The sequence below is a fragment of the Balaenoptera acutorostrata genome, chromosome 2 (assembly GCF_949987535.1).
Source record: "Balaenoptera acutorostrata chromosome 2, mBalAcu1.1, whole genome shotgun sequence".
In the NCBI taxonomy this organism is placed as follows: Eukaryota; Metazoa; Chordata; class Mammalia; order Artiodactyla; family Balaenopteridae; genus Balaenoptera; species Balaenoptera acutorostrata.
Window position 1 is genome coordinate 126,727,824 of NC_080065.1, and position 18,685 is coordinate 126,746,508.

At 40.7% G+C, this 18,685-nt stretch overlaps 1 protein-coding gene across 2 annotated transcripts in view; it reads right to left on the reverse strand.

Annotated features, from left to right (window-relative positions):
* Positions 1-18,685, reverse strand: part of DIAPH1 (diaphanous related formin 1) — a 97,491-nt gene that overhangs the window by 49,363 nt on the left and 29,443 nt on the right. For both annotated transcript variants that reach the window (XM_057540078.1, XM_057540079.1), the window contains exons 4-17: positions 17,137-17,238; positions 16,658-16,788; positions 16,377-16,463; positions 15,469-15,532; positions 14,117-14,256; positions 12,801-12,909; positions 12,230-12,340; positions 11,782-11,900; positions 11,004-11,120; positions 10,260-10,375; positions 9,666-9,730; positions 8,800-8,979; positions 6,909-7,646; positions 5,877-5,991 (exon numbers count right to left, since the gene is read on the reverse strand). In XM_057540078.1, the coding sequence (XP_057396061.1) occupies positions 5,877-5,991; positions 6,909-7,646; positions 8,800-8,979; positions 9,666-9,730; positions 10,260-10,375; positions 11,004-11,120; positions 11,782-11,900; positions 12,230-12,340; positions 12,801-12,909; positions 14,117-14,256; positions 15,469-15,532; positions 16,377-16,463; positions 16,658-16,788; positions 17,137-17,238 (2,194 nt within the window). The remainder of the gene's footprint in view (positions 1-5,876; positions 5,992-6,908; positions 7,647-8,799; positions 8,980-9,665; positions 9,731-10,259; positions 10,376-11,003; positions 11,121-11,781; positions 11,901-12,229; positions 12,341-12,800; positions 12,910-14,116; positions 14,257-15,468; positions 15,533-16,376; positions 16,464-16,657; positions 16,789-17,136; positions 17,239-18,685) is intronic.

Genomic DNA, 18,685 nt, shown 5'->3' on the forward strand with positions numbered 1-18,685 from the left:
TTAGAAAAATCTTATTTCTAGAGGTTAAAGTTGCAGAGGCTGTAAAGATTCACTAAGGTGTTTCCTGATAAAGATCCAACTGGGTGGGTGCTACCTAGTGGACAGAAAAGGATCACAGGGAAAAGCAAAAAGACCCTTAGATCCCTTTTGGGAAAGACGGGATTGCTTCCCCAACACAGGCTCCTGTTGCAGACTGAAGCCTTAAGCAAGAAGGTTCTGGGACAGCAGTAGACAGGTAAACCTACTGCTTGTCACCAATAGTTCTGACTTGTGCAACTACAGCACAAACCTTGGAATCTGGGCCGACAGTCAAATCCTAATTAGAATACTGTTATTGTTTATGAAATTCTCAGCTTTTTGCCAGGATCTTACTTTTTAGCCAGAGTTCTTTCAACATTACTGCTATTAACCACTTGTAGAACTGCTCTGATGCTCGTAATTCCTGAAGTGCATCTCATACTTTTAACAGGGAGAGGGTCTAACGCTATATATTGTCCACCGCCGCACACCTACTAAGGACGATTAGCTTATGGATCTTGTAAGTCCAGAAGTTTTTTTGGAAGGAAGGAATAAACCTAAAAAGAAAAACATCACTGTATTAGGACATCAGTTATCACTTACCACCCTATGTTTTAAGAGGTGAAACTTTCAATGGGATCATGATATCAACAAAAGAGAGTAAGAGTTAGAAGGAAAGCAGAATGAAAAACTAGTTATCTTGTACATACAAATAATGACCTGAGGCCACCACAGTGATGAAAATGCTCCCTAGGAGAAGATGAAAAATAATAAAATTTAACTACTGAACATGTTCCCAAGGAATTCAAGAAGCAGATTCAACAAAGAAACCATGATAAAAGACTCCTGGCTGATCACCATAAGCATGAGAGTGAAAAAGGACTAGAAGTTTTACAGCATTGCCTATCAAATCAAAATTCAAAATATTCTCTGTCAAGGAATAAATCAACTAAGTAAATTCCTGATTTACAGAAAGTCAAGAGATTAGAAACAAGAGAATAATCCTTAAGAGAGAAAAAATGCATAACAGAATCTGTAGTATAAATTTGAGGACCACTTCCTCTCTCTTAGCTCTTCTTAGTAAAAGGCACACATCTTCCTGAACCTTAATGAAGCAGTGGCTGGAGACCTTTGACTACAGGAGGCAGATGTCAAGAGTAAGGCGGATGTTTTCTTTGATGTTCATTCCTGGAGGAGCCATCATTATATGGGAGGTTTCAGGTACCACTAAAACATAAGGGGGATACAGCCATGCTTAACAAACAGCAGAGAGTTGTGTTTAGCAAGTGAGAGATGAAACAATGCAATATTATGAAAACCTTGTGTCCAGATAACTTCCTCATCAAGACTGGCAACTACTGGGCTGAAATCATCTAAGCAAGATGTCTACTGTACTAGATATGCATGTCATGCTTCTCCAGCTGGATTAGTTTTGCTAGAGTTGAATATACTGTAATCAGAACATGGCTCCTCTTCTTCAACCCTAAATATCTGTTATCTTACTTTCCCTAATCTAATGTTGTTCCTTTTTTGTACTCATAAGAGTCACTTCCAATTCAAGAATACTTGTGACAGAATGAATGAGGTGGTAGCAGAAGCCAGCATACCTCCTTCCTCAAGCTTCTGTCTGGATCTAAGCTTTCAGAAGCTCTTAGGGCAGGGACATACACATCTGGGAAGCAGGGGGTTACAGCAGGACTTTGGAGTCACAGTCTGGAGTCTGAATCCTGCCGCTGGCACTTACTATAGGGCCTTGAAAAAATTATTTAACCCATATCTCTATTTCATCTGGAAGATGAAATAGTTATAGAGTGGCAATGAGTATTTATCTATCATTTAATTATACCATCAATATTAAGGCTATGAATGAGAGACCTGGTAACTGAAACTGGTTATCTACTTGAAAAAAGGATTAAGAATGAAGGTATTCTGAAATGTTATACTAGAGATGTTCAAAGCACCAAAAGCAAAGTAAACCTTGCCTTCATACTGAGGAGCTCTAGATCCTCTGAGTCCTCACCTCTGAAGTTTCCTTAGCTTGAAATTCCTTACCTGATAAAAACCTAAACTCTAAGAAGCCTAAAAAGTCTTTTTTACTAAAGTGTTTTTGGGGGGCCATATTGAAAGAAAGGGGCTACTTGGGAGGAGTCTGTATTAAGTCTGCCAACCAAGAGAGGGAAGCTCAAAACTGCATCAGGTAAAAAAAACAAAAACAAAAACAAAAACAAAACTGCATCAGGAAAGGCAGAGCAGAGGAGTTACCCTGATCACGGTGGGTACTGTGGCACCGGGTCCACATGCAGCACCTCCATCTGCTACTTGATGCCCATGTACACGATGTCAAAGCAACTATTCTGTCACCAAGAAATACACATTAGAACAAGCCCTGACATTCAAATACTGCTTGCATCACCATAGATTTGCAGAGTAACTCAAAGGAAAAGAAAGCAAGAAAATGTAGAAGAAAAAATTAAACCAAACATTAAAGTCAGTAAAACACTGAAAATGCAAAGAAGAAATAATTTTTCAAGGGAGCAGCATTTGTTTCTTGGGAGAAGATGACTGGAAACATACAGATGTAGTGTGGTTGATGACAAGTAGGAAGGTTTCGCTGCATGTGATAACTGTTAGAGTTGGGTAAACCATGAGTACTTGTTTGATAGGAAAAAAAATCTCTCCCAGGAATTTCTTAAAATGATTAAGATTTAGGATGTTTGGAAAATTGTTCATGATTTAATAATTTTCAAGAACACCTTCTCTAGTGCTTCCTAATAAAAAGACTGGGAAATTGGCTTCCCTGGTGGCGCAGTGGTTGAGAATCTGCCTGCCAATGCAGGGGACACGGGTTCGAGCCCTGGTCTGGGAAGATCCCACATGCCGTGGAGCAACTAGGCCCGTGAGCCACAATTACTGAGCTTGTGCGTCTGGAGCCTGTGCTCTGCAACAAGAGAGGCCGCAATAGCGAGAGGCCTGCGCACCGTGATGAAGAGTGGCCCCCACTTGCCGCAACTAGAGGAAGCCCTCGCACAGAAACGAAGACCCAACACAGCCATAAATAAATAAATAAATTAATTAATTAAATTAAAAAAAAAAAAAAAAGACTGGGAAATTAAGACAGGGTGCCAATTTAACACCTGAAAGTCCTAACTAAAGTAAAGATATTTAAAGACTAGCTAGAAATGTCCTTCGTCAAAGTAGCAGCAAACTACTAATGATGATTATTATTACATGAAAATCAATACTGACACTAAACTAAACTAAATTGACTAATTCATACTTATTCCTTTCAGATTAAGATACAGAGATTTCTAAGAATAATTTAAGAGGGTGGGGGGGAGCCAAAGCTGTCAGGAAGTTAGAATCATCAATGAACAGAAAGTAGTTTCCAGGGCAGAAATTGAAGGCTAAAGGAACATTAAAAAGTTTGGTTACACTGTTGAAAATAACAAACGATGAGATAAGGTCTTGCTTAGGTATTTAAAAAATACTACATACCAGGACTTCCCTGGTGGCGCAGTGGTTAAGAATCTGCCTGCCAATGCAGGGGACATGGGTTCAAAGCCCTGGTCTGGGAAGATCTCACATGCCGCGGAGCAACTAAGCCCATGTGCCACAACTACTGAGCCTACGCTCTAGAGCCCGCGAACCACAACTACTGAAGCCCGCACGCCTAGAGCCCGTGCTCCGCAACAAGAGAAGCCACCGCAATGAGAAGCCCAAGCACCGCAATGAAGGGTAGCTCCCGCTCGCCACAACTAGAGAGAAAAGCCCTTGCACAGTAATGAAGACCCAACGCAGCCAAAAAATATATATATACACACACACACACTACATACCAATTCACAGTGGGAATATAATGCCAAGGCAAACCACTAAACTGCAGAAAACTCCACTGCAATCAACAGCAATACAAATGTACAGGATAAAAGAAGGATGGTGACAGAGCAGGGAGGAAAAGGGACCCAGTCAGTGTACGTTTGCAGTGGCACTCAGAATGCAGCCACCAGAAAGAAATGACACCAAAGGCCAACACAGGGATACATTCTGTGAACTTACAAATTTAGCAAATTTGATTTTGATTTTCATTGTCAACTAGTCTTTGTTGATATTCTAGAGTAGTATAAGTGGTCATTATCACAGCATTTTTAACAGCAGGTAGAAGTAACTCTCCGAGCTGAACTTTAGTTCATAAGGTGATATATCTCTTAGAGGAAAGGGCAACTTTGCCTGGAATGCTAGGGCAAGAGGGCAGGCCTGAGCACTGTGATCTTTGACTCCTAGATACATACACGTAACTAGGGGCTGCCAGAGGCACAGATTTCTTTTCTTTTTTTTTTTGTATTTTGGCTGTGTCATGCCATGCAGCATGCGGGATGATTCCCTGACTAGGGATCAAACCCGGGCCTCTGCAGTGAAAGCACCGAATCCTAACCACTAGGCCACCAGAAAACTCCCTCTGTTAGGTATCTTATTAGAATGAAGTACAGCCTAGTCCCATCAGATCACTTAAGGAAAAAAGTAGTAATTGTCTTTAAAAATGCTTATTTACCGGCGGGGGAGGGAAGGAGTGCTCTGAAGTTGCACTTAATTGTCATCACTAGGGTCATAATAAACCTCTAAAATAAACAAAAAAGCTGGAAGATGGAAATACAAGATTATTAGGTTATAACTGTCATTAGGTATATGACAATATCTTTCAAATACTGCATCCCTCTTGGGAAATAACTGTAAGTGTCCCATCACAAAACAGCACGAAACCACAAGAATTAGGAAGTGAAGAAAGAAAAGGGCAAAATAGATCAGCTCTTCTAAGATAAAGGGGAAGATACGAAGGTGAAGAAGAAAAGCAAGAATTTATATGAAAAGACAGACCAGAAGTCAAGACCCCTGGATCTGGTCATATACCCTTGGGCAAGCTACCTAACTCATCAGGCTATGTAAGCTATGGAATGGAGATAATATACACCCAACCTATCTCATAAGGTTTCTTTGCAGTCCTAATAGGGTAAAATATGTTAAAGCACTTTGAAATTTGTAAAATACAACACAAATGTAAAGTAACAGTATTATTATTTAAGTTGTCCCTCACCTTCCAAAGAAAGAGCAAGTATACTGTAGCTTCAGCTTAAAATAATTTTCTTCCCTGTCAGCTAACATCAGAGCTACTGGTCCTTCTGGACTCTTAAAAAAAAACTAGCAAAAGAGAAATCAATCCCCAATTTCTAGTCTTAGTTTTCTAAAGAGAAATCCCTTTACATCTGTTTCATTTTTTTCTCTAATATTCAAGAGACCCAACTACAAGGCTCTTCTGTATTCTTACCTTTTGAAGCTGCAGGAGCAAAGTGCCAGGAGGGAGAAAGCATCAGATATTGGAAAGAAATGGAAAAAAGAAAAGGGATCACACATGGTTCTTTGTTATCATACAAAGACAGTTGTTCAGCCACCTCACCTACTAAAGACTCTGCTCAGCTCTTATCAATTACATATGTAGGTCTAAAGATGGCACCTTAAAGGCAGTGCCAGAATCCATTCAAGAGTATCATCAAAATGATACTCTCAGCCCAGCCTGAGCTCTGTCACATTAATCTCATATCCCCACAAGTTACACTTGTGTAAAATACCTACATGCATGTAAAATACCTACATGCAAAAAAACTGGGGGGAAAAATACGTACATGCAACAGTTCTCTTTGCCAACTCCAGCATCCCCAGAATACAAAACCAGCTTATTTTCTTCTGAATAGGAACTCCCAGCCCTCTTCAACCCTCACCCAGGGAAGGGAAAGAAATGGGAGACCCCCTTAACAAATGTTCTAAGTCCTACACTCGCCCTTTGCATGAAAGAGGAAAGGACTCACTCTTGGTCTGGGCAGAAAAGGTAAGGGTAAGTTTGGCGAAAAGTTCATTGTTCTCAAATCGGTCCTCCTTCACCTTTGTCCAGAAGCAGTCTTGGGAAAGGTCCTCAGCGACAAACTGTGGATACAGGCAGGTGTTAAGAGTTACTAAACTGAGCTCTGTACTTTCCATCCTAGAAAACTGATTAAGATGCAAAAGAAGCAGCTGGCTGGTTATTGTCAACATCATACTAGAATAAGACTAACCTGAGACACAGAGAACAGCTATGCTCTTTGTGGTGGGACCAGGAGATGATGATTCCAGGTTATGTGTCTATTGGTGATTATTCAACAACTAGAATCACTTATGCTGCTTATCCTCCTTCTAACCCCAAATCCTCTACTTTTAGAAGCATTAAGGCTTTATTTCACATCTTCCCTTGCTCTACGTTACACTTTTCCCATCAGGGTGGCGAACTGTACCAAATTTGTTCTTTTTTTTTTTTTTTTTTTAATTTGTTCATTTTATGAACAAATCCCTAAGCTCCTTTATTTTAACTTGGTTTCCAGAAGCAAAAGGCTGATGCAGAATCACAGCGCTCTCAAACACACACTGTGCCATGCAAACATATCCTGTGTAACTTATTTACCGGGGTGTGGGGGGGGGCGGTGGGAGTGGTAGGGAGTCGTATTCATAAATCCATGATTTTTGGATCAGCAAAATTATCAGTACCTTGCAGATTGGTGAAATGACTATTATCAAACTGTGTGGTATCCCATGGCACTCATATCCTCAGAGAAAAGGGCAAAAACATTAACTTAAGGATAAGTTTAGGTTTTGCAGCAGAGCATAGGGCTCGAAGAACTCTCCCAAGTGATATCTAGCATATAGGATATGCCTATTATCTGCTGAATAAACATATACATGAGTGGAACTTGAAGACAGACAGATGTGAGCCATAAGAAAGGGAAGCCAAACCATGCACAAAACACAAAATAGGAAACTGAAGTGGTTTCTTAAAATCTACAGATGAAGAGATGGACAGAAATTCTCACCTTGGACCAGTTTGGCCTCCGGAGCTGTACCTCTGGCTTGTAAAGTTTCTTTGGGGTTAATCCAAATGGCAGAACTGGGGCTGCAGGAACTCCAAAAGGGAGAGGTGGAGGAATACCAGGGCCTCCAGGAAATGGAGGGGGTGGAGGGATTCCACCAGGAAGAGGGGGAGGGGGAGGTAGCATTCCTGGTCCTCCAGGCAAGGGAGGAGGAGGTGGGGGGATGCCAACACCCCCAGACAAAGGGGGAGGTGGGGGGATGCAGGCACCCCCAGGCAGAGGAGGGGGTGGGGGGATGGCAACACCCCCAGGCAAAGGGGGAGGGGGAGGTGGAGGGATGCAGGCACCCCCAGGCAGAGGAGGGGGTGGGGGGATGTAGGCACCCCCAGGCAGAGGAGGGGGTGGGGGGATATAGGCACCCCCAGGCAAAGGGGGAGGTGGGGGGATGCAGGCACCCCCAGGCAGAGGAGGGGGTGGGGGGATGTAGGCACCCCCAGGCAGAGGAGGAGGAGGAGGTGGTGGAGGAGGAATGGCCCCACCCCCAGGAAGAGGGGGTGCGGAGGCTATGCTAACCTCTCCTGGTAAAGGGGCTGAGGGGGGAATGACAGGTTCAGAGTCACCAGGTAAAGGAGGGGCAGGGGGAAAAGTAGCACTGCTAGGAGGGGCTAAAGCAGTAACTGCAGTGGAGAGTGAAGCCACTTCTTTCTTGGCATCTTCCAGTTCCTTGGACAGCTTGGCAACCTACAGAAATAACACCAATGGGAGTACTTCTCACTCCACTTCAGGGACCACTGGGGCTGGAAAGGACCTAAGAAATTACTTAATCCAAACTTCTCATTTTACACATGAAGGGAGTGAAAGGAGTCAGACAGTTGAAAGGCTCCACCTGAAGTCACATAGCTATTTAGTGACAGAGACAAAACTAGAATTCAGGTCTTCATGTTCCTAGTTCAGTATGCTCTGCATTAAAAAGGCAACTTCAAAGTTTATGTTAAACTCTCTCTTTGATTAGAAAATGCAAAGATCAGGGCTTCCCTGGTAGCGCAGTGGTTAAGAATCTGCCTGCCAACGCAGGGACACAGGTTCAATCCCTGGTCCCCCCCACATGCCGCGGAGCAACTAAGCCTGTGTACCACAACTACAGAGCCTGAGCTCTAGAGCCTGCGAGCCACAACTACTGAGCCTGCATGCTGCAACTACTGAAGCCCACGTGCCTAGAGCCCATGCTCCGCAACAAGAGAAGCCACCGCAATGAGAAGCCTGCACACAGCAACGAAGAGTAGCCCCCGCTCACCGCAACTAGAGAAAGCCCAGCGCAGCAACAAAGACCCAACGCAGCCAAAAATAAAAGTAATTAATTAATTAATTAATTAATTTTTTTAAAAAAGAAAGAAAATGCAATGATCAAGTAAATCAAATATTCTAGGTACATAATTAACATATGTGCTATACAGGTAATTATATAACCACATAGGTGATCAAGTTATCAAGTATCACAGATCATATAAATATCTATAACTGCAGAGAGAGTGTGTGGGCATAAATCTGTCCAGAGATGACTAAAATAAGAGAAAAATAGCAAATATGAGAACAGTTTATTTAGTATTTACTCCTAAGTTTATTAGAAGACTATTATCTTTATTTCTGGGTAGTACTGTGACTCATTTATTCTTTGTGTTGTTCTGTATTTTCCAAATTTTCTATCTTATGTATTACTTACTCCCAAAACAAAACAGCTTATGATTTTAAAAATATGTGCCATCTAAGTAGATTACCTATTAGTATCTGAACCCTCCCTGGGAGTAAGATGACAGAGTCCTGCTCCAACACAAGCTCACCCTGAGGCTGCTGATGGCAGTTACAGGTCACTCTGCCTTCCCTGTTCAGATATTACCTCTCCTGTGAGCTGAGACACTTCTGCTTCCAGGTTCTGTTTCTCTGTGGCAATTTTTTCCTTTTCAGAATCCAATGCATCCTTTTCTCCCTGAAGATCCTGGAGCTTCTGCTCAAAGTCACTTTCCATCTTTTTCATTTCCACCTGTAGCTCATGTCGGGCTGTTAACTCTGAGTCCAGCTAGAGGAGGAAGAAATCAGGCTCCCGGTAAGCTCCCCATCTCAGCAAAGCCCAGGTGTTATTCCCCATAATTTACTGTTTTGTGCTAATCCTTGATCTGTTGAGCTCACAGACCCAAGGGATGCCTGGAAAAAAGGCCACCATGATTTCGACCTTAAAATCAAGGTTAAAGGAGTGGGAAGCCAGGGATTATTTCCATAGTCTATCTATACTTGGAGTTATTTTAAAAAACAGCAACAACTAAGATTTTAAAGACATTTAACCAGGACAGCTAAGGTGCACAATCCCAGTAGTCTCATGGATCAAAAACCTATCAACAATAGGAGTCCTTAATCAAAGAGAAAAAGAGAATTCAGACATATTCCAGTTCCTATTGTTCTATGGATAAAAGGCCTGAGACGCCAAGCAAACTCGAGTGCTGTCAATGTTATATGAGAGTGTCACCTGTCTTTCCTCCTGCTCAGGGGCCCAAGAACTGTGCAAACTCATGACTGACTAGCTCCTCATGATCACATCCATACCACTTTCTCCACTGAGTAACCTACACCAGAAAGGTTTCCCCTAGGAACTGCGATTGTGTGCTGAACACTGAATATATCACAGGTAATTGTTTCACATGTCAGAAAAATCAAAATCCTTAGACAAAGAAAGATATACTCCAATTATTTTTGATCTCTCATACATACCTTTTTTTCCAGCTCTGTAGCTTTGGCTTCAGATTTCTCCACCTTTGTTTTATCAATCATTTGATCTAAAAAGAAGGCCAACAGTCAGAAAGTCAAGTTCCCAATTCTCGTCTTCCCCTCTCACTGCCTAAGCCCTTCCACATAACCAAAGGGCAGTCTTTGTTCTTTTTGTTTATTTTTCTTATCCTTCTTAATGTTCTGTACTAGACAAAGAAATGGAACTTTCAGTTAAGTTCAACATATAATTTCTGAGTGCCTGTTATGCAGTAAGGCCACCATGCTGGGTGGCACAGAGAACGCCTACAAGTAATATTTATGAATCTCTGGGACCAGCAGGAGTAGCAGACAATAGCTGAAGTCCCTTCAAAAGGTGGGGTGGTGTATGAGACAGGATAAATTTTTAGAATTATGTAGAAATAAACTAAAGGCCTGTATATTCCTAGCACATATATTGGTTATATCACCTAAGAAAGGGTGAAAATGGAAATACCGGGGGCTAGAAAAGTATCTTCTCTGAAATTTTCACTGAAAGAAAGATGCAAAATGAAAGATAGAAGAGATGTTTTATGGAACCAGACAGGCAAATATGCTTACCAATCAATCCCTCAATATCAATCTGGAGGTGCCGGCACTTGAAGTCAGGATCAGCCCCATTCTTGTGCAGAACTATCTGAGAAATACATTCTTCAATCAACTTATAGTACTGTGGTCTACAGAAGAAACAAAATAAGGTTATTAAAGGAAAACCAAAATATAATTTTGGTATTCAGGATCAAGAAAGGTAACTGCTTTGACAGCAGAAGGACCTGAGGATAAATGTTCTGGAAAAGACCTTTTCATAAAATTAACAGAGTATTGCTGCCATGCTAAGAAATCCCCCTCTTCCATATCAGCTACCCCATCTACTTCAGATAGTCAAAACTTCTTGCCATCTGCCTCTGAGTGCAAATCCTTTTCCATCTAAAATTTGAGCTTGATCCTGCCTGTGATGGATAGTACTATTGCTGAATCTCTACTCTACTGCTTGAATCTCATGTTCCAACATGAATGAACTTTAAATTGCTGCCTTCCTTTGCTATCATCTTTACTCCACCCCACCACCCCATTCCAAAAGAGGGAGGCAGTTCACCTTATACACTCTCATCTCTTCCATAGAGATGCCTTTCAGTTGGATTAAAGGGACAACTGGCAACTCCCTTTATGTCTGAAACTAAAAATGAACCCTAATCCATGTCTTTGTCTTTTCCTTTCCTCTCTACAGACAATCTTTGAATTTAAGAATTTTGCACTCTCCACTTAGGCTCAAATTCAAAACTTTCCACAGGTGTACCATCTTACCTGGCCTCATAGTCATTTCGGACTAAGAGTAGGTGCTGCAGGACGGACAGGAAGTGTTGCTCTGCCTTTGAATCCTTCACTGTGTTTAAGAGAATCTGGAAGACTTCATTTAAATCAGTGGAAAAGGAGAAGAGGCTAAGGAAAGCATATATTTAGAAACTATGTTTGACAGGTAGCTTGCCCAACTCTCGGGAGAAGTAGCAAGATGGCACTTCTATTCTAACAGCTGTTCCTCCTGTAAACCCTGCCCTAAACTTTAAGCTCTATAAACTTTCTTTGGCCAGGGGTCCAGTGAGTCAGGGGGTACTATACACAGAGATAGAAAACTCCTAGTACTTGGCTTGAAAATCGAGCAGTAGACAGACACAAAAAGGTAACTGCCTTAAAGGCACTTGGGGCAAGTATCAATAGGTAACCAAATTACTCCCCCTGTCCGTCTCATGGACACATACAAGCAACCTCACTCCCTGACTTGTCTGTGTTCTCCAAAAACCAGCTCTACATCTTAATAAGCTAAGCTATCATGTTCTAGGAGGTCTATACTAATTTTGATGGCTGTTTCCATGTTGAGCAACCCTCAGATCACCTTTCCCAACTTCTCTGGTCCACACTGAGGTAAATATATCCAATGGCAATCAAAAGGCACCTGCCTAATCTACAAAGAAGACAGGGCTAATGCCCTCGTGTAAGTCATCAACTCCACACCATTCCTTACAGGGATCTACAACTGAATGCAACTGAATGTCTTGTGTCTTCAACCCAGTCAGTAAAAGGATATTCCATCTCCATTCGAATGTCATCCAGCCGTCCCTTCAGGTCATAGGAATCTTCTTCTCCTTGTTCATCAAACACATTTAGTTGCACTCTCATATCATCATTTTCAATCTCTCGAAGGTCCTGTCAACAGCAAAAGTATAGGCCAGGGAACCCAAAAGTGTCCTATGCTGGTTAAAACCCCAAGCATTTCAACCTGGTTTTTTTTTTTTTTTTTTTTTTTTTAATTTTTAAAATTTTGGCGTGCCGCATGGCTTGCGGGATCTCAGTTCCCCAACCAGGAATTGAACCCGGCCCACGGCAGTAAAAGTGCTGAATCCTAACCATTAGACCACCAGGGCACTCCCTCAACCTGGTTTTTAAACTGAAAACCAAAGTCATCCCAGGGATGATGGGGTTATAAGAGCAGGAAGGAACCAGCCCAGCCTTTCTAATGAAGTGTTGCATCTCACCTGCAACACTTGATGCAGCCCCAAGCGCATCAGTTCGCTTCGGATGTGAACTCGGAAGTCAAGTTCTTCAGCTGGTGTGATGAGAGCATTGATCAGCTGTAGGCATCCCACCTAAAATAAGAAAATTCAGCAGCTGTGTCAATGTTAACTCCTAGAGATCAAGATTCCATTCTCTTTACATGCATTCTGAGGCCCCCAAATATAACCTAGAAGATTCAGTACAAAAACTACAAGAATGACTTCCTTATATATAACAATACAACTTGGTTTAAACACAGGTCTGGAGAGCTCAGAGGTCTAAAGCATTCCAGGGATTCTATGGTATAATTTGTTCTAGGCCTTGATTTTTCTAGCTTGTAAATAAATACCATGCCTTTTTTCCATCTCATAATGAGGAAAACAGTTCTTTCTCTGCCTTCTTGGAGAGAAGGGTAATCATTTTCCCTTCAGAAAGAACTTTGAAATACATATCATTGGTAACCACTCCACGTGTTCTCTTAAAAGGTCAAATGAACTTAAGTCTTTCTATCTTGAATTCTACTTTTGGGCCAAGTTTCATAGGTATACATGCCTTGAGAGCAATGGAGGTCCCACTTTTTAATCCATCCAGCAGTGGCTGAAAACGTTCCACCTCATCCATTTCAGCTCTTTCTGTCATCGCCTCCAAAACTCTTTCATTCCTGCCAGAGAGTAAGGAAAGGGAGAGAACTGGTCAGGTGCTCTGACACAGACAGGTACACAACAGGTATATTATACAGAGGCACAGATCAGTTAGGAAACAGACATTATCAATGTTCTGGATTTCTCACATTATTCTTCTCATCACCTAAGGCAGAGGCCAGATCAACAGGAAACTAAGGACCATCTCTTCAGAAAAATGCACTCCCTAAAATCCGCCCCAGACTCCTACCTATATTTACCAAATTAAGACCCCATGTTCTATGGCATATAAATTGGTACAACTTTTGGAGGGGCATTTAACAGTACCAATTTTTTAATGCACATAACATTGGCCTACTTCTAGAAAATCTATCCAACATAAACACATAAATATGAAATAATATATGTACAAAGAATATATGCACAAGAATTAATAATAAAATTTTTTATCATCTGGAGCAGGGGTCAGAATGTGCTAAAAAAAAATTCTACCTAAAAGTCTAGCAATGAAGGAATCATTAAATTATGGGACATACAGAGTATGAAATGCTAAACAGCCACTAAAGATAATAAGATAGATCTAGAAGTACTGCCAGAGAAGAATGTCCAAGAGCTACTGTTAAGTTGAAAAGAATGGTGGTATGATTTAGCTTTTGTTAAACCAAACCCCTCCACAAAAAAAAAAATCTATCCTATACATGACATTGGTTTTACAGGCATAAGCCATCTTTCCTTAATTCTAAGAAACCATCTTTTGGAGTGGCAGGTGTGTTAGAATTTAGTAAATATTTGTCTGTGCTAGAAAATGATCTGTGAGACTGTACCACACCATTAACAGTGGTTACCTCTGCAGAATAGGGTTTGCCAAAGGGATGATGTTGTTAAATTGTACTTCATATACTTCTATGTTGTTTGAATTTTAAAAATAATGTTGTGTTACTTCTGAATTTTAAAAAAATGTAAAAAGAAACCCTTGTCCTAGACAATACAGACATTAATGGAGATCTAGGAGATCCTGCTGTACCTTTGATAACCAGTGGTACATGCAGAACAGCTTCCATCTCTTAACAATCTTTCTTAAATATTAAGATACACAGTGTTCATGTTAAGAAATATAGTCTTACCTAGTATTTAAGACTAAGTGGACACCCAAGCAACTTAATATTCCTCTAGACTAAGGAAGACGATAAAAAAAAATAGAGAAGAGAAATAATTCCAGTCACATACATGTCTTCTGGCTGTGGTAGGATACAAAGAGCAGAAAGCAGCTTAGCTGCATCAATCATCATGTTGGGAACAGCAGGATCCATGGCTCTGACCAGCAGCAGAATTCCTTCTTCTGTCTCCAACATGGTCTTGATTCCAAACTGGTAGGACAAAAAGAGAAAAGGGAGGCTTAAAAATGAGAGCATCTAACCAAGGACAAGTTTACGGGTTCTTATGGATTGAATGGTGTTCCTCCCAAAATTCGTATGTTTAAGTCCTAACCCCCATTACCTCAGAACGTAAACTTATTTGGAAATAGTGTCATTGGCAGGTGTAATTAGATTACCATGAGGTCAGACTTAGAGTAGGGTGGGCTCTTAATCCCATATAACGGTTATCTTCATAAAAAGGGGAAATTTGGACACAGACGTGCACACAGGGAGAACGCCATGTGAACACAAAAGCAGAGATTGGAGTGATGCATCTACAAGCCAAGGAATGTCAAAGATTGCCAGCAAGACACCAGAAGCTAGGAGAGAGGCATGGGACATACCCTCTCTCACAGCCTTCAGAAGGAACCAAACCTATCAACACCTTATCTTGGACTTATCGCCTCTAGAACTGTGAGATAAATGAACTTCTGTTGTTTAAGACACCCAGTTTGTAGTACTTTGTTATAGCAACCCTAGCAAACTAATATAGGGTAGAACACTTTTTCCAATATAGCTAAACAGAAATGAGCATAGCAAAATAATTTTCTAGCAGACACAACAGAATTCTATGTCTTCCAAGAATAAAAACTTTGATCCTTGTTTCTTTTCAATGCTCCCCCTAAGCCAGTGGAATAATTATAACAAAATTAAACAGTGAGGAAGACAGATTTGCACTCAGGAACAAATAACTGTAGGTTCCCTAAGTTGAAATACTAAACAGACAAAAAAAGAAAAAGAAAAAGAGAAAGAGAAAGAGAAAGACAGAGAGAGAGAAAGAGAAAGAAAAAGAAAGAAGGAAGGAAGGAAGGAAGGAAGAAAAGATTGTACAGTAGGAATAGACTGGGGAAAAAACAACAACAAATAAGACGAAAATAAAGTAAACCTTCCAAAAATAATAACTACAGGTCAGGAAATTTAAGAATTAGCAAAAGAAAGTAAAAACAGAAGAAGAAAATTAAGCCTATCCTCTGAAACAGACATGACAACTGAGGGAGAAGATCCATAAAAGTATGTGTATGTGGCGATCAAAAAGTTACGGTACTAAAAGGGAAAGCCAGAAGCCTTGAACCTCATATTCCTAGGTCTTTTTTTGAGTTTGCCAACAGAAGAGAAAAAACAGCGGTCACGATGGGGGTTGAATGAGAATGGGAAATATCTCACCTTGTTGTTCATAAAAGCTTTCAAGCAGCGGATGATCTCATGCTTGTTACGGCTATCGTAGCTTCTGCATGTAGAAGACATAATCAGTGAAGTCCCTTTATTCTATACCCCTCCCCCATTTGACTTTTCAATCTTGTAAACAAGGGTCTTAGGAACACTCCCAACTAGTAGCTGAGTAAATTCTAGCACATAGCACTCTACCCTAAAACACTGGCAAAAAGAGGTAGCTGAAGAAAGAACCATTGGTTAATCCTCTCATAAACCAAGAATTCAGTATTACATTAAAATCTTCCCTTCAACTCCCTGTAGGCTCCTAAGGGCTAAATTCTATCAGGATAACATCCCACCTATTACTGCTTGCCTCACTGCGTCAGAGGTTTCAAGTCTGTACGTTCAGGAGGTAGAGGTCCTGTGTTTTGTTTTGGAAAGATCCCAGGAAGTAGAGAAATCATTTTGGGTCAGGCTGGCTTCAAGGTAGCCTAACCTAAGACAGTGCAAGGTATCCCCAGAATTATTCCAATCCTGAAGACTATCATAAAGCTAGTCCCAAACTGATCAAGTGTATTATAAGACTTCCAAATGAGATATGACCCAGACCAGATCACAGGAGAGCTTTAGACTCAATCAGACCCTATTTCCAGACTGGATAAGAACCTGTGCTGGGAGACTCACAATCTTATGTGGTATATATCTTGTGTTATTCACCGTGAAATTTAAGTTCCTCCTTTTCCTGTACCTATAATCATCATTCATTCTCCAGTCACCCCTATGATAAACCCCATTCTCAGCTAACAGCATAATATCCTAGTCCATAACTTTCCATTTAACTGCCATTTTCTCCTTTAGAGCAAACAGCCAAGTCCTCTACTACCCTCCACTAGAAGATGCCAAGACTTGGAAGTCCTCACCCAGCAGTCTCATCTTTCTCATCATGAAGTCGTTTAAGGATGTCCAACAAGGAAGCCAGGCCCTCAGCACCAAATGTTTGCACCCAACTGTAAGGAAGAGACAAAGACGACGCAATATCAAATCAAATCAATAAATATCCACCAAAATAAAGTGTATCCTGGCAACTCTTTACTCCCAATCCAAAACATTCTCATACTTCCCTGACTCCTTTGATCTCTAATCCCCACCAGTGAGCTCCAACATTGGGCTCTCACTCCTGTTACTACCTCAGAATCCTCACCTGACAGGGTTGTTGTTGAGGGAGACACGAAGGGACTCCAGGCAGCTAAGCAGAGGCATATCCCGCAAGCCCGACCTCAGCTCCTGAATGTACATCATGGCTGACCTAGAGCTCTCCTTTTGACTCATGCCCTGGAAAGGAGCATATAGAGATTAGTAAGCACTGGACTCAGTCATAAATTGGACCAGAATTAGTTAACAATTTAAACAATATGAGGGCAAACACCCATTACACATACCACCAAACTATGTGAGACTCAGAATTTCCTTCCCATTACCCATACATACTTCATGAAGATCGAATCAAGCAAAATTATGTAAGAAAAGTAACTCAAATGAGAGTAAAAAATGAGTAGGTTTATATGAAAGAATGAAATAGAACTGATGTGGACATGAAATGTTCTATAAAAGTAGCAAAACAAACAGGTCCAAGATAAGGGCACAGTCTCCCATGTCATGGGTACCTGCCCCAGGACTCACAGCCTTGGAGGTGTGCAAGTACTGGGACACCATCTCTCTCTTGATGATAATGTCCTTCTCCCTCAAAGGTTGCTGTTTTTCCTCGTTCAGGTTCATATCCAACTAGAAACGGGAGGAAAAAAGGGGGAAAAATTGCCTTGAATTCCTTACAAGTTTTCAGTGTTTAATGTTTAGTATACTTAGTAAAGAGATGAACACACTAAATGCTTATTGAATAAATAAATTTTCCTGATCCTTAGAGACTTAAGCTATTATAGATGATGGGAATTTCTTAGGGATAAATGTGGTTAACATTTTATTATAAATCCCAACAGACATTTTTATACACATACACTAAATTTTTTCCTAACGAAAGTGGACTCTCAATATAGAGGGAAAACATATTTTGCATTATTGAAAGAAAAGCAAACATAGTATTTTCTGCACTTAGGATGGACCTTAATAATCTCTTCAGACTGAAGCACTGGATGACTGGCATCATGCAAACACCAACAAAATCTGCACCACTCTAGGGCCTAGACACCCATTACCCCTGGTTAACTAAGTCCCTGTACAAACTCCTTTCCCATGAAGAAAGAACTGGAAACTGTGACAAATTCCCTCAACAGACATAACCTGGAGTGTGTTATTGGGGGAAAGGCTCTGCTTGACCCTGTTGCATATATAACCATGTGTCTGAGCCTCCTATTTCTGTGAGCACAAGTTTAACCCTAACAAGTCCAGAATATTATTTGAAATGGGGAAAGCATAGGAGAAAAAAAAGGATATATTCAATTTCTTCCCCATGTGTGTGTTTGTGTATGTGTGTGATGTGTGAAGGAATCACCATCACCAAATTGTCACAGTAATAATTTGACTTCTTTCTGACTCAATTCCTGGTGCTTTCTTCCTCCTTTTACAGATAAATTGAACAAAGAAGTTGCAAAATACTGGCCCTCAGGTTGAATCAGACCCAAAGATAAAGTATGTTTTGTCTGGGTAGCTCAACATTTTAAATTTGAGAGACTTCATATAAAAATATGAATTTAGAGCACCAAGGGATGCAATCAGCAAATTTAAGATTATGGAAAACTCTACAGGTCAAACAGTTTCTTCAACAAATTTTTTATAACAAGAGCAAGGATTAAAGAGAGGGAGGAAAACCTATAGTTCAAATAAAACTTAGTAGAATATCACAATGGACCTTACCTGGAATTGTGATTTGAACAAACAAATTGTTTTTTTTTAAATGACCTAATTAGGGAAATCTGAATGCTGGCTATGATATTTGTTTTTTAAAAAACAATTTTTGTTTTTTTAAAAAAATAGAGATTTCTGGTTTCTTCTGAAAAACAGAAATATCTGGCACTACTGGGCTAGCATTCCCAACTGGAATGCTACAAAACCTACTGGAACTGAATTGTGGCTGGAGTTTATCAAAAATGCCAAAAGTCCTTCATTTTACTGCAGTTCCTCCCTTGGCCCTAAAGACATCTAAATTTGCAATCCAAGGCCAAGAGACTGTCTTGATAGATCATACTCTTAGACTCTTAACACACCTGGATTATTA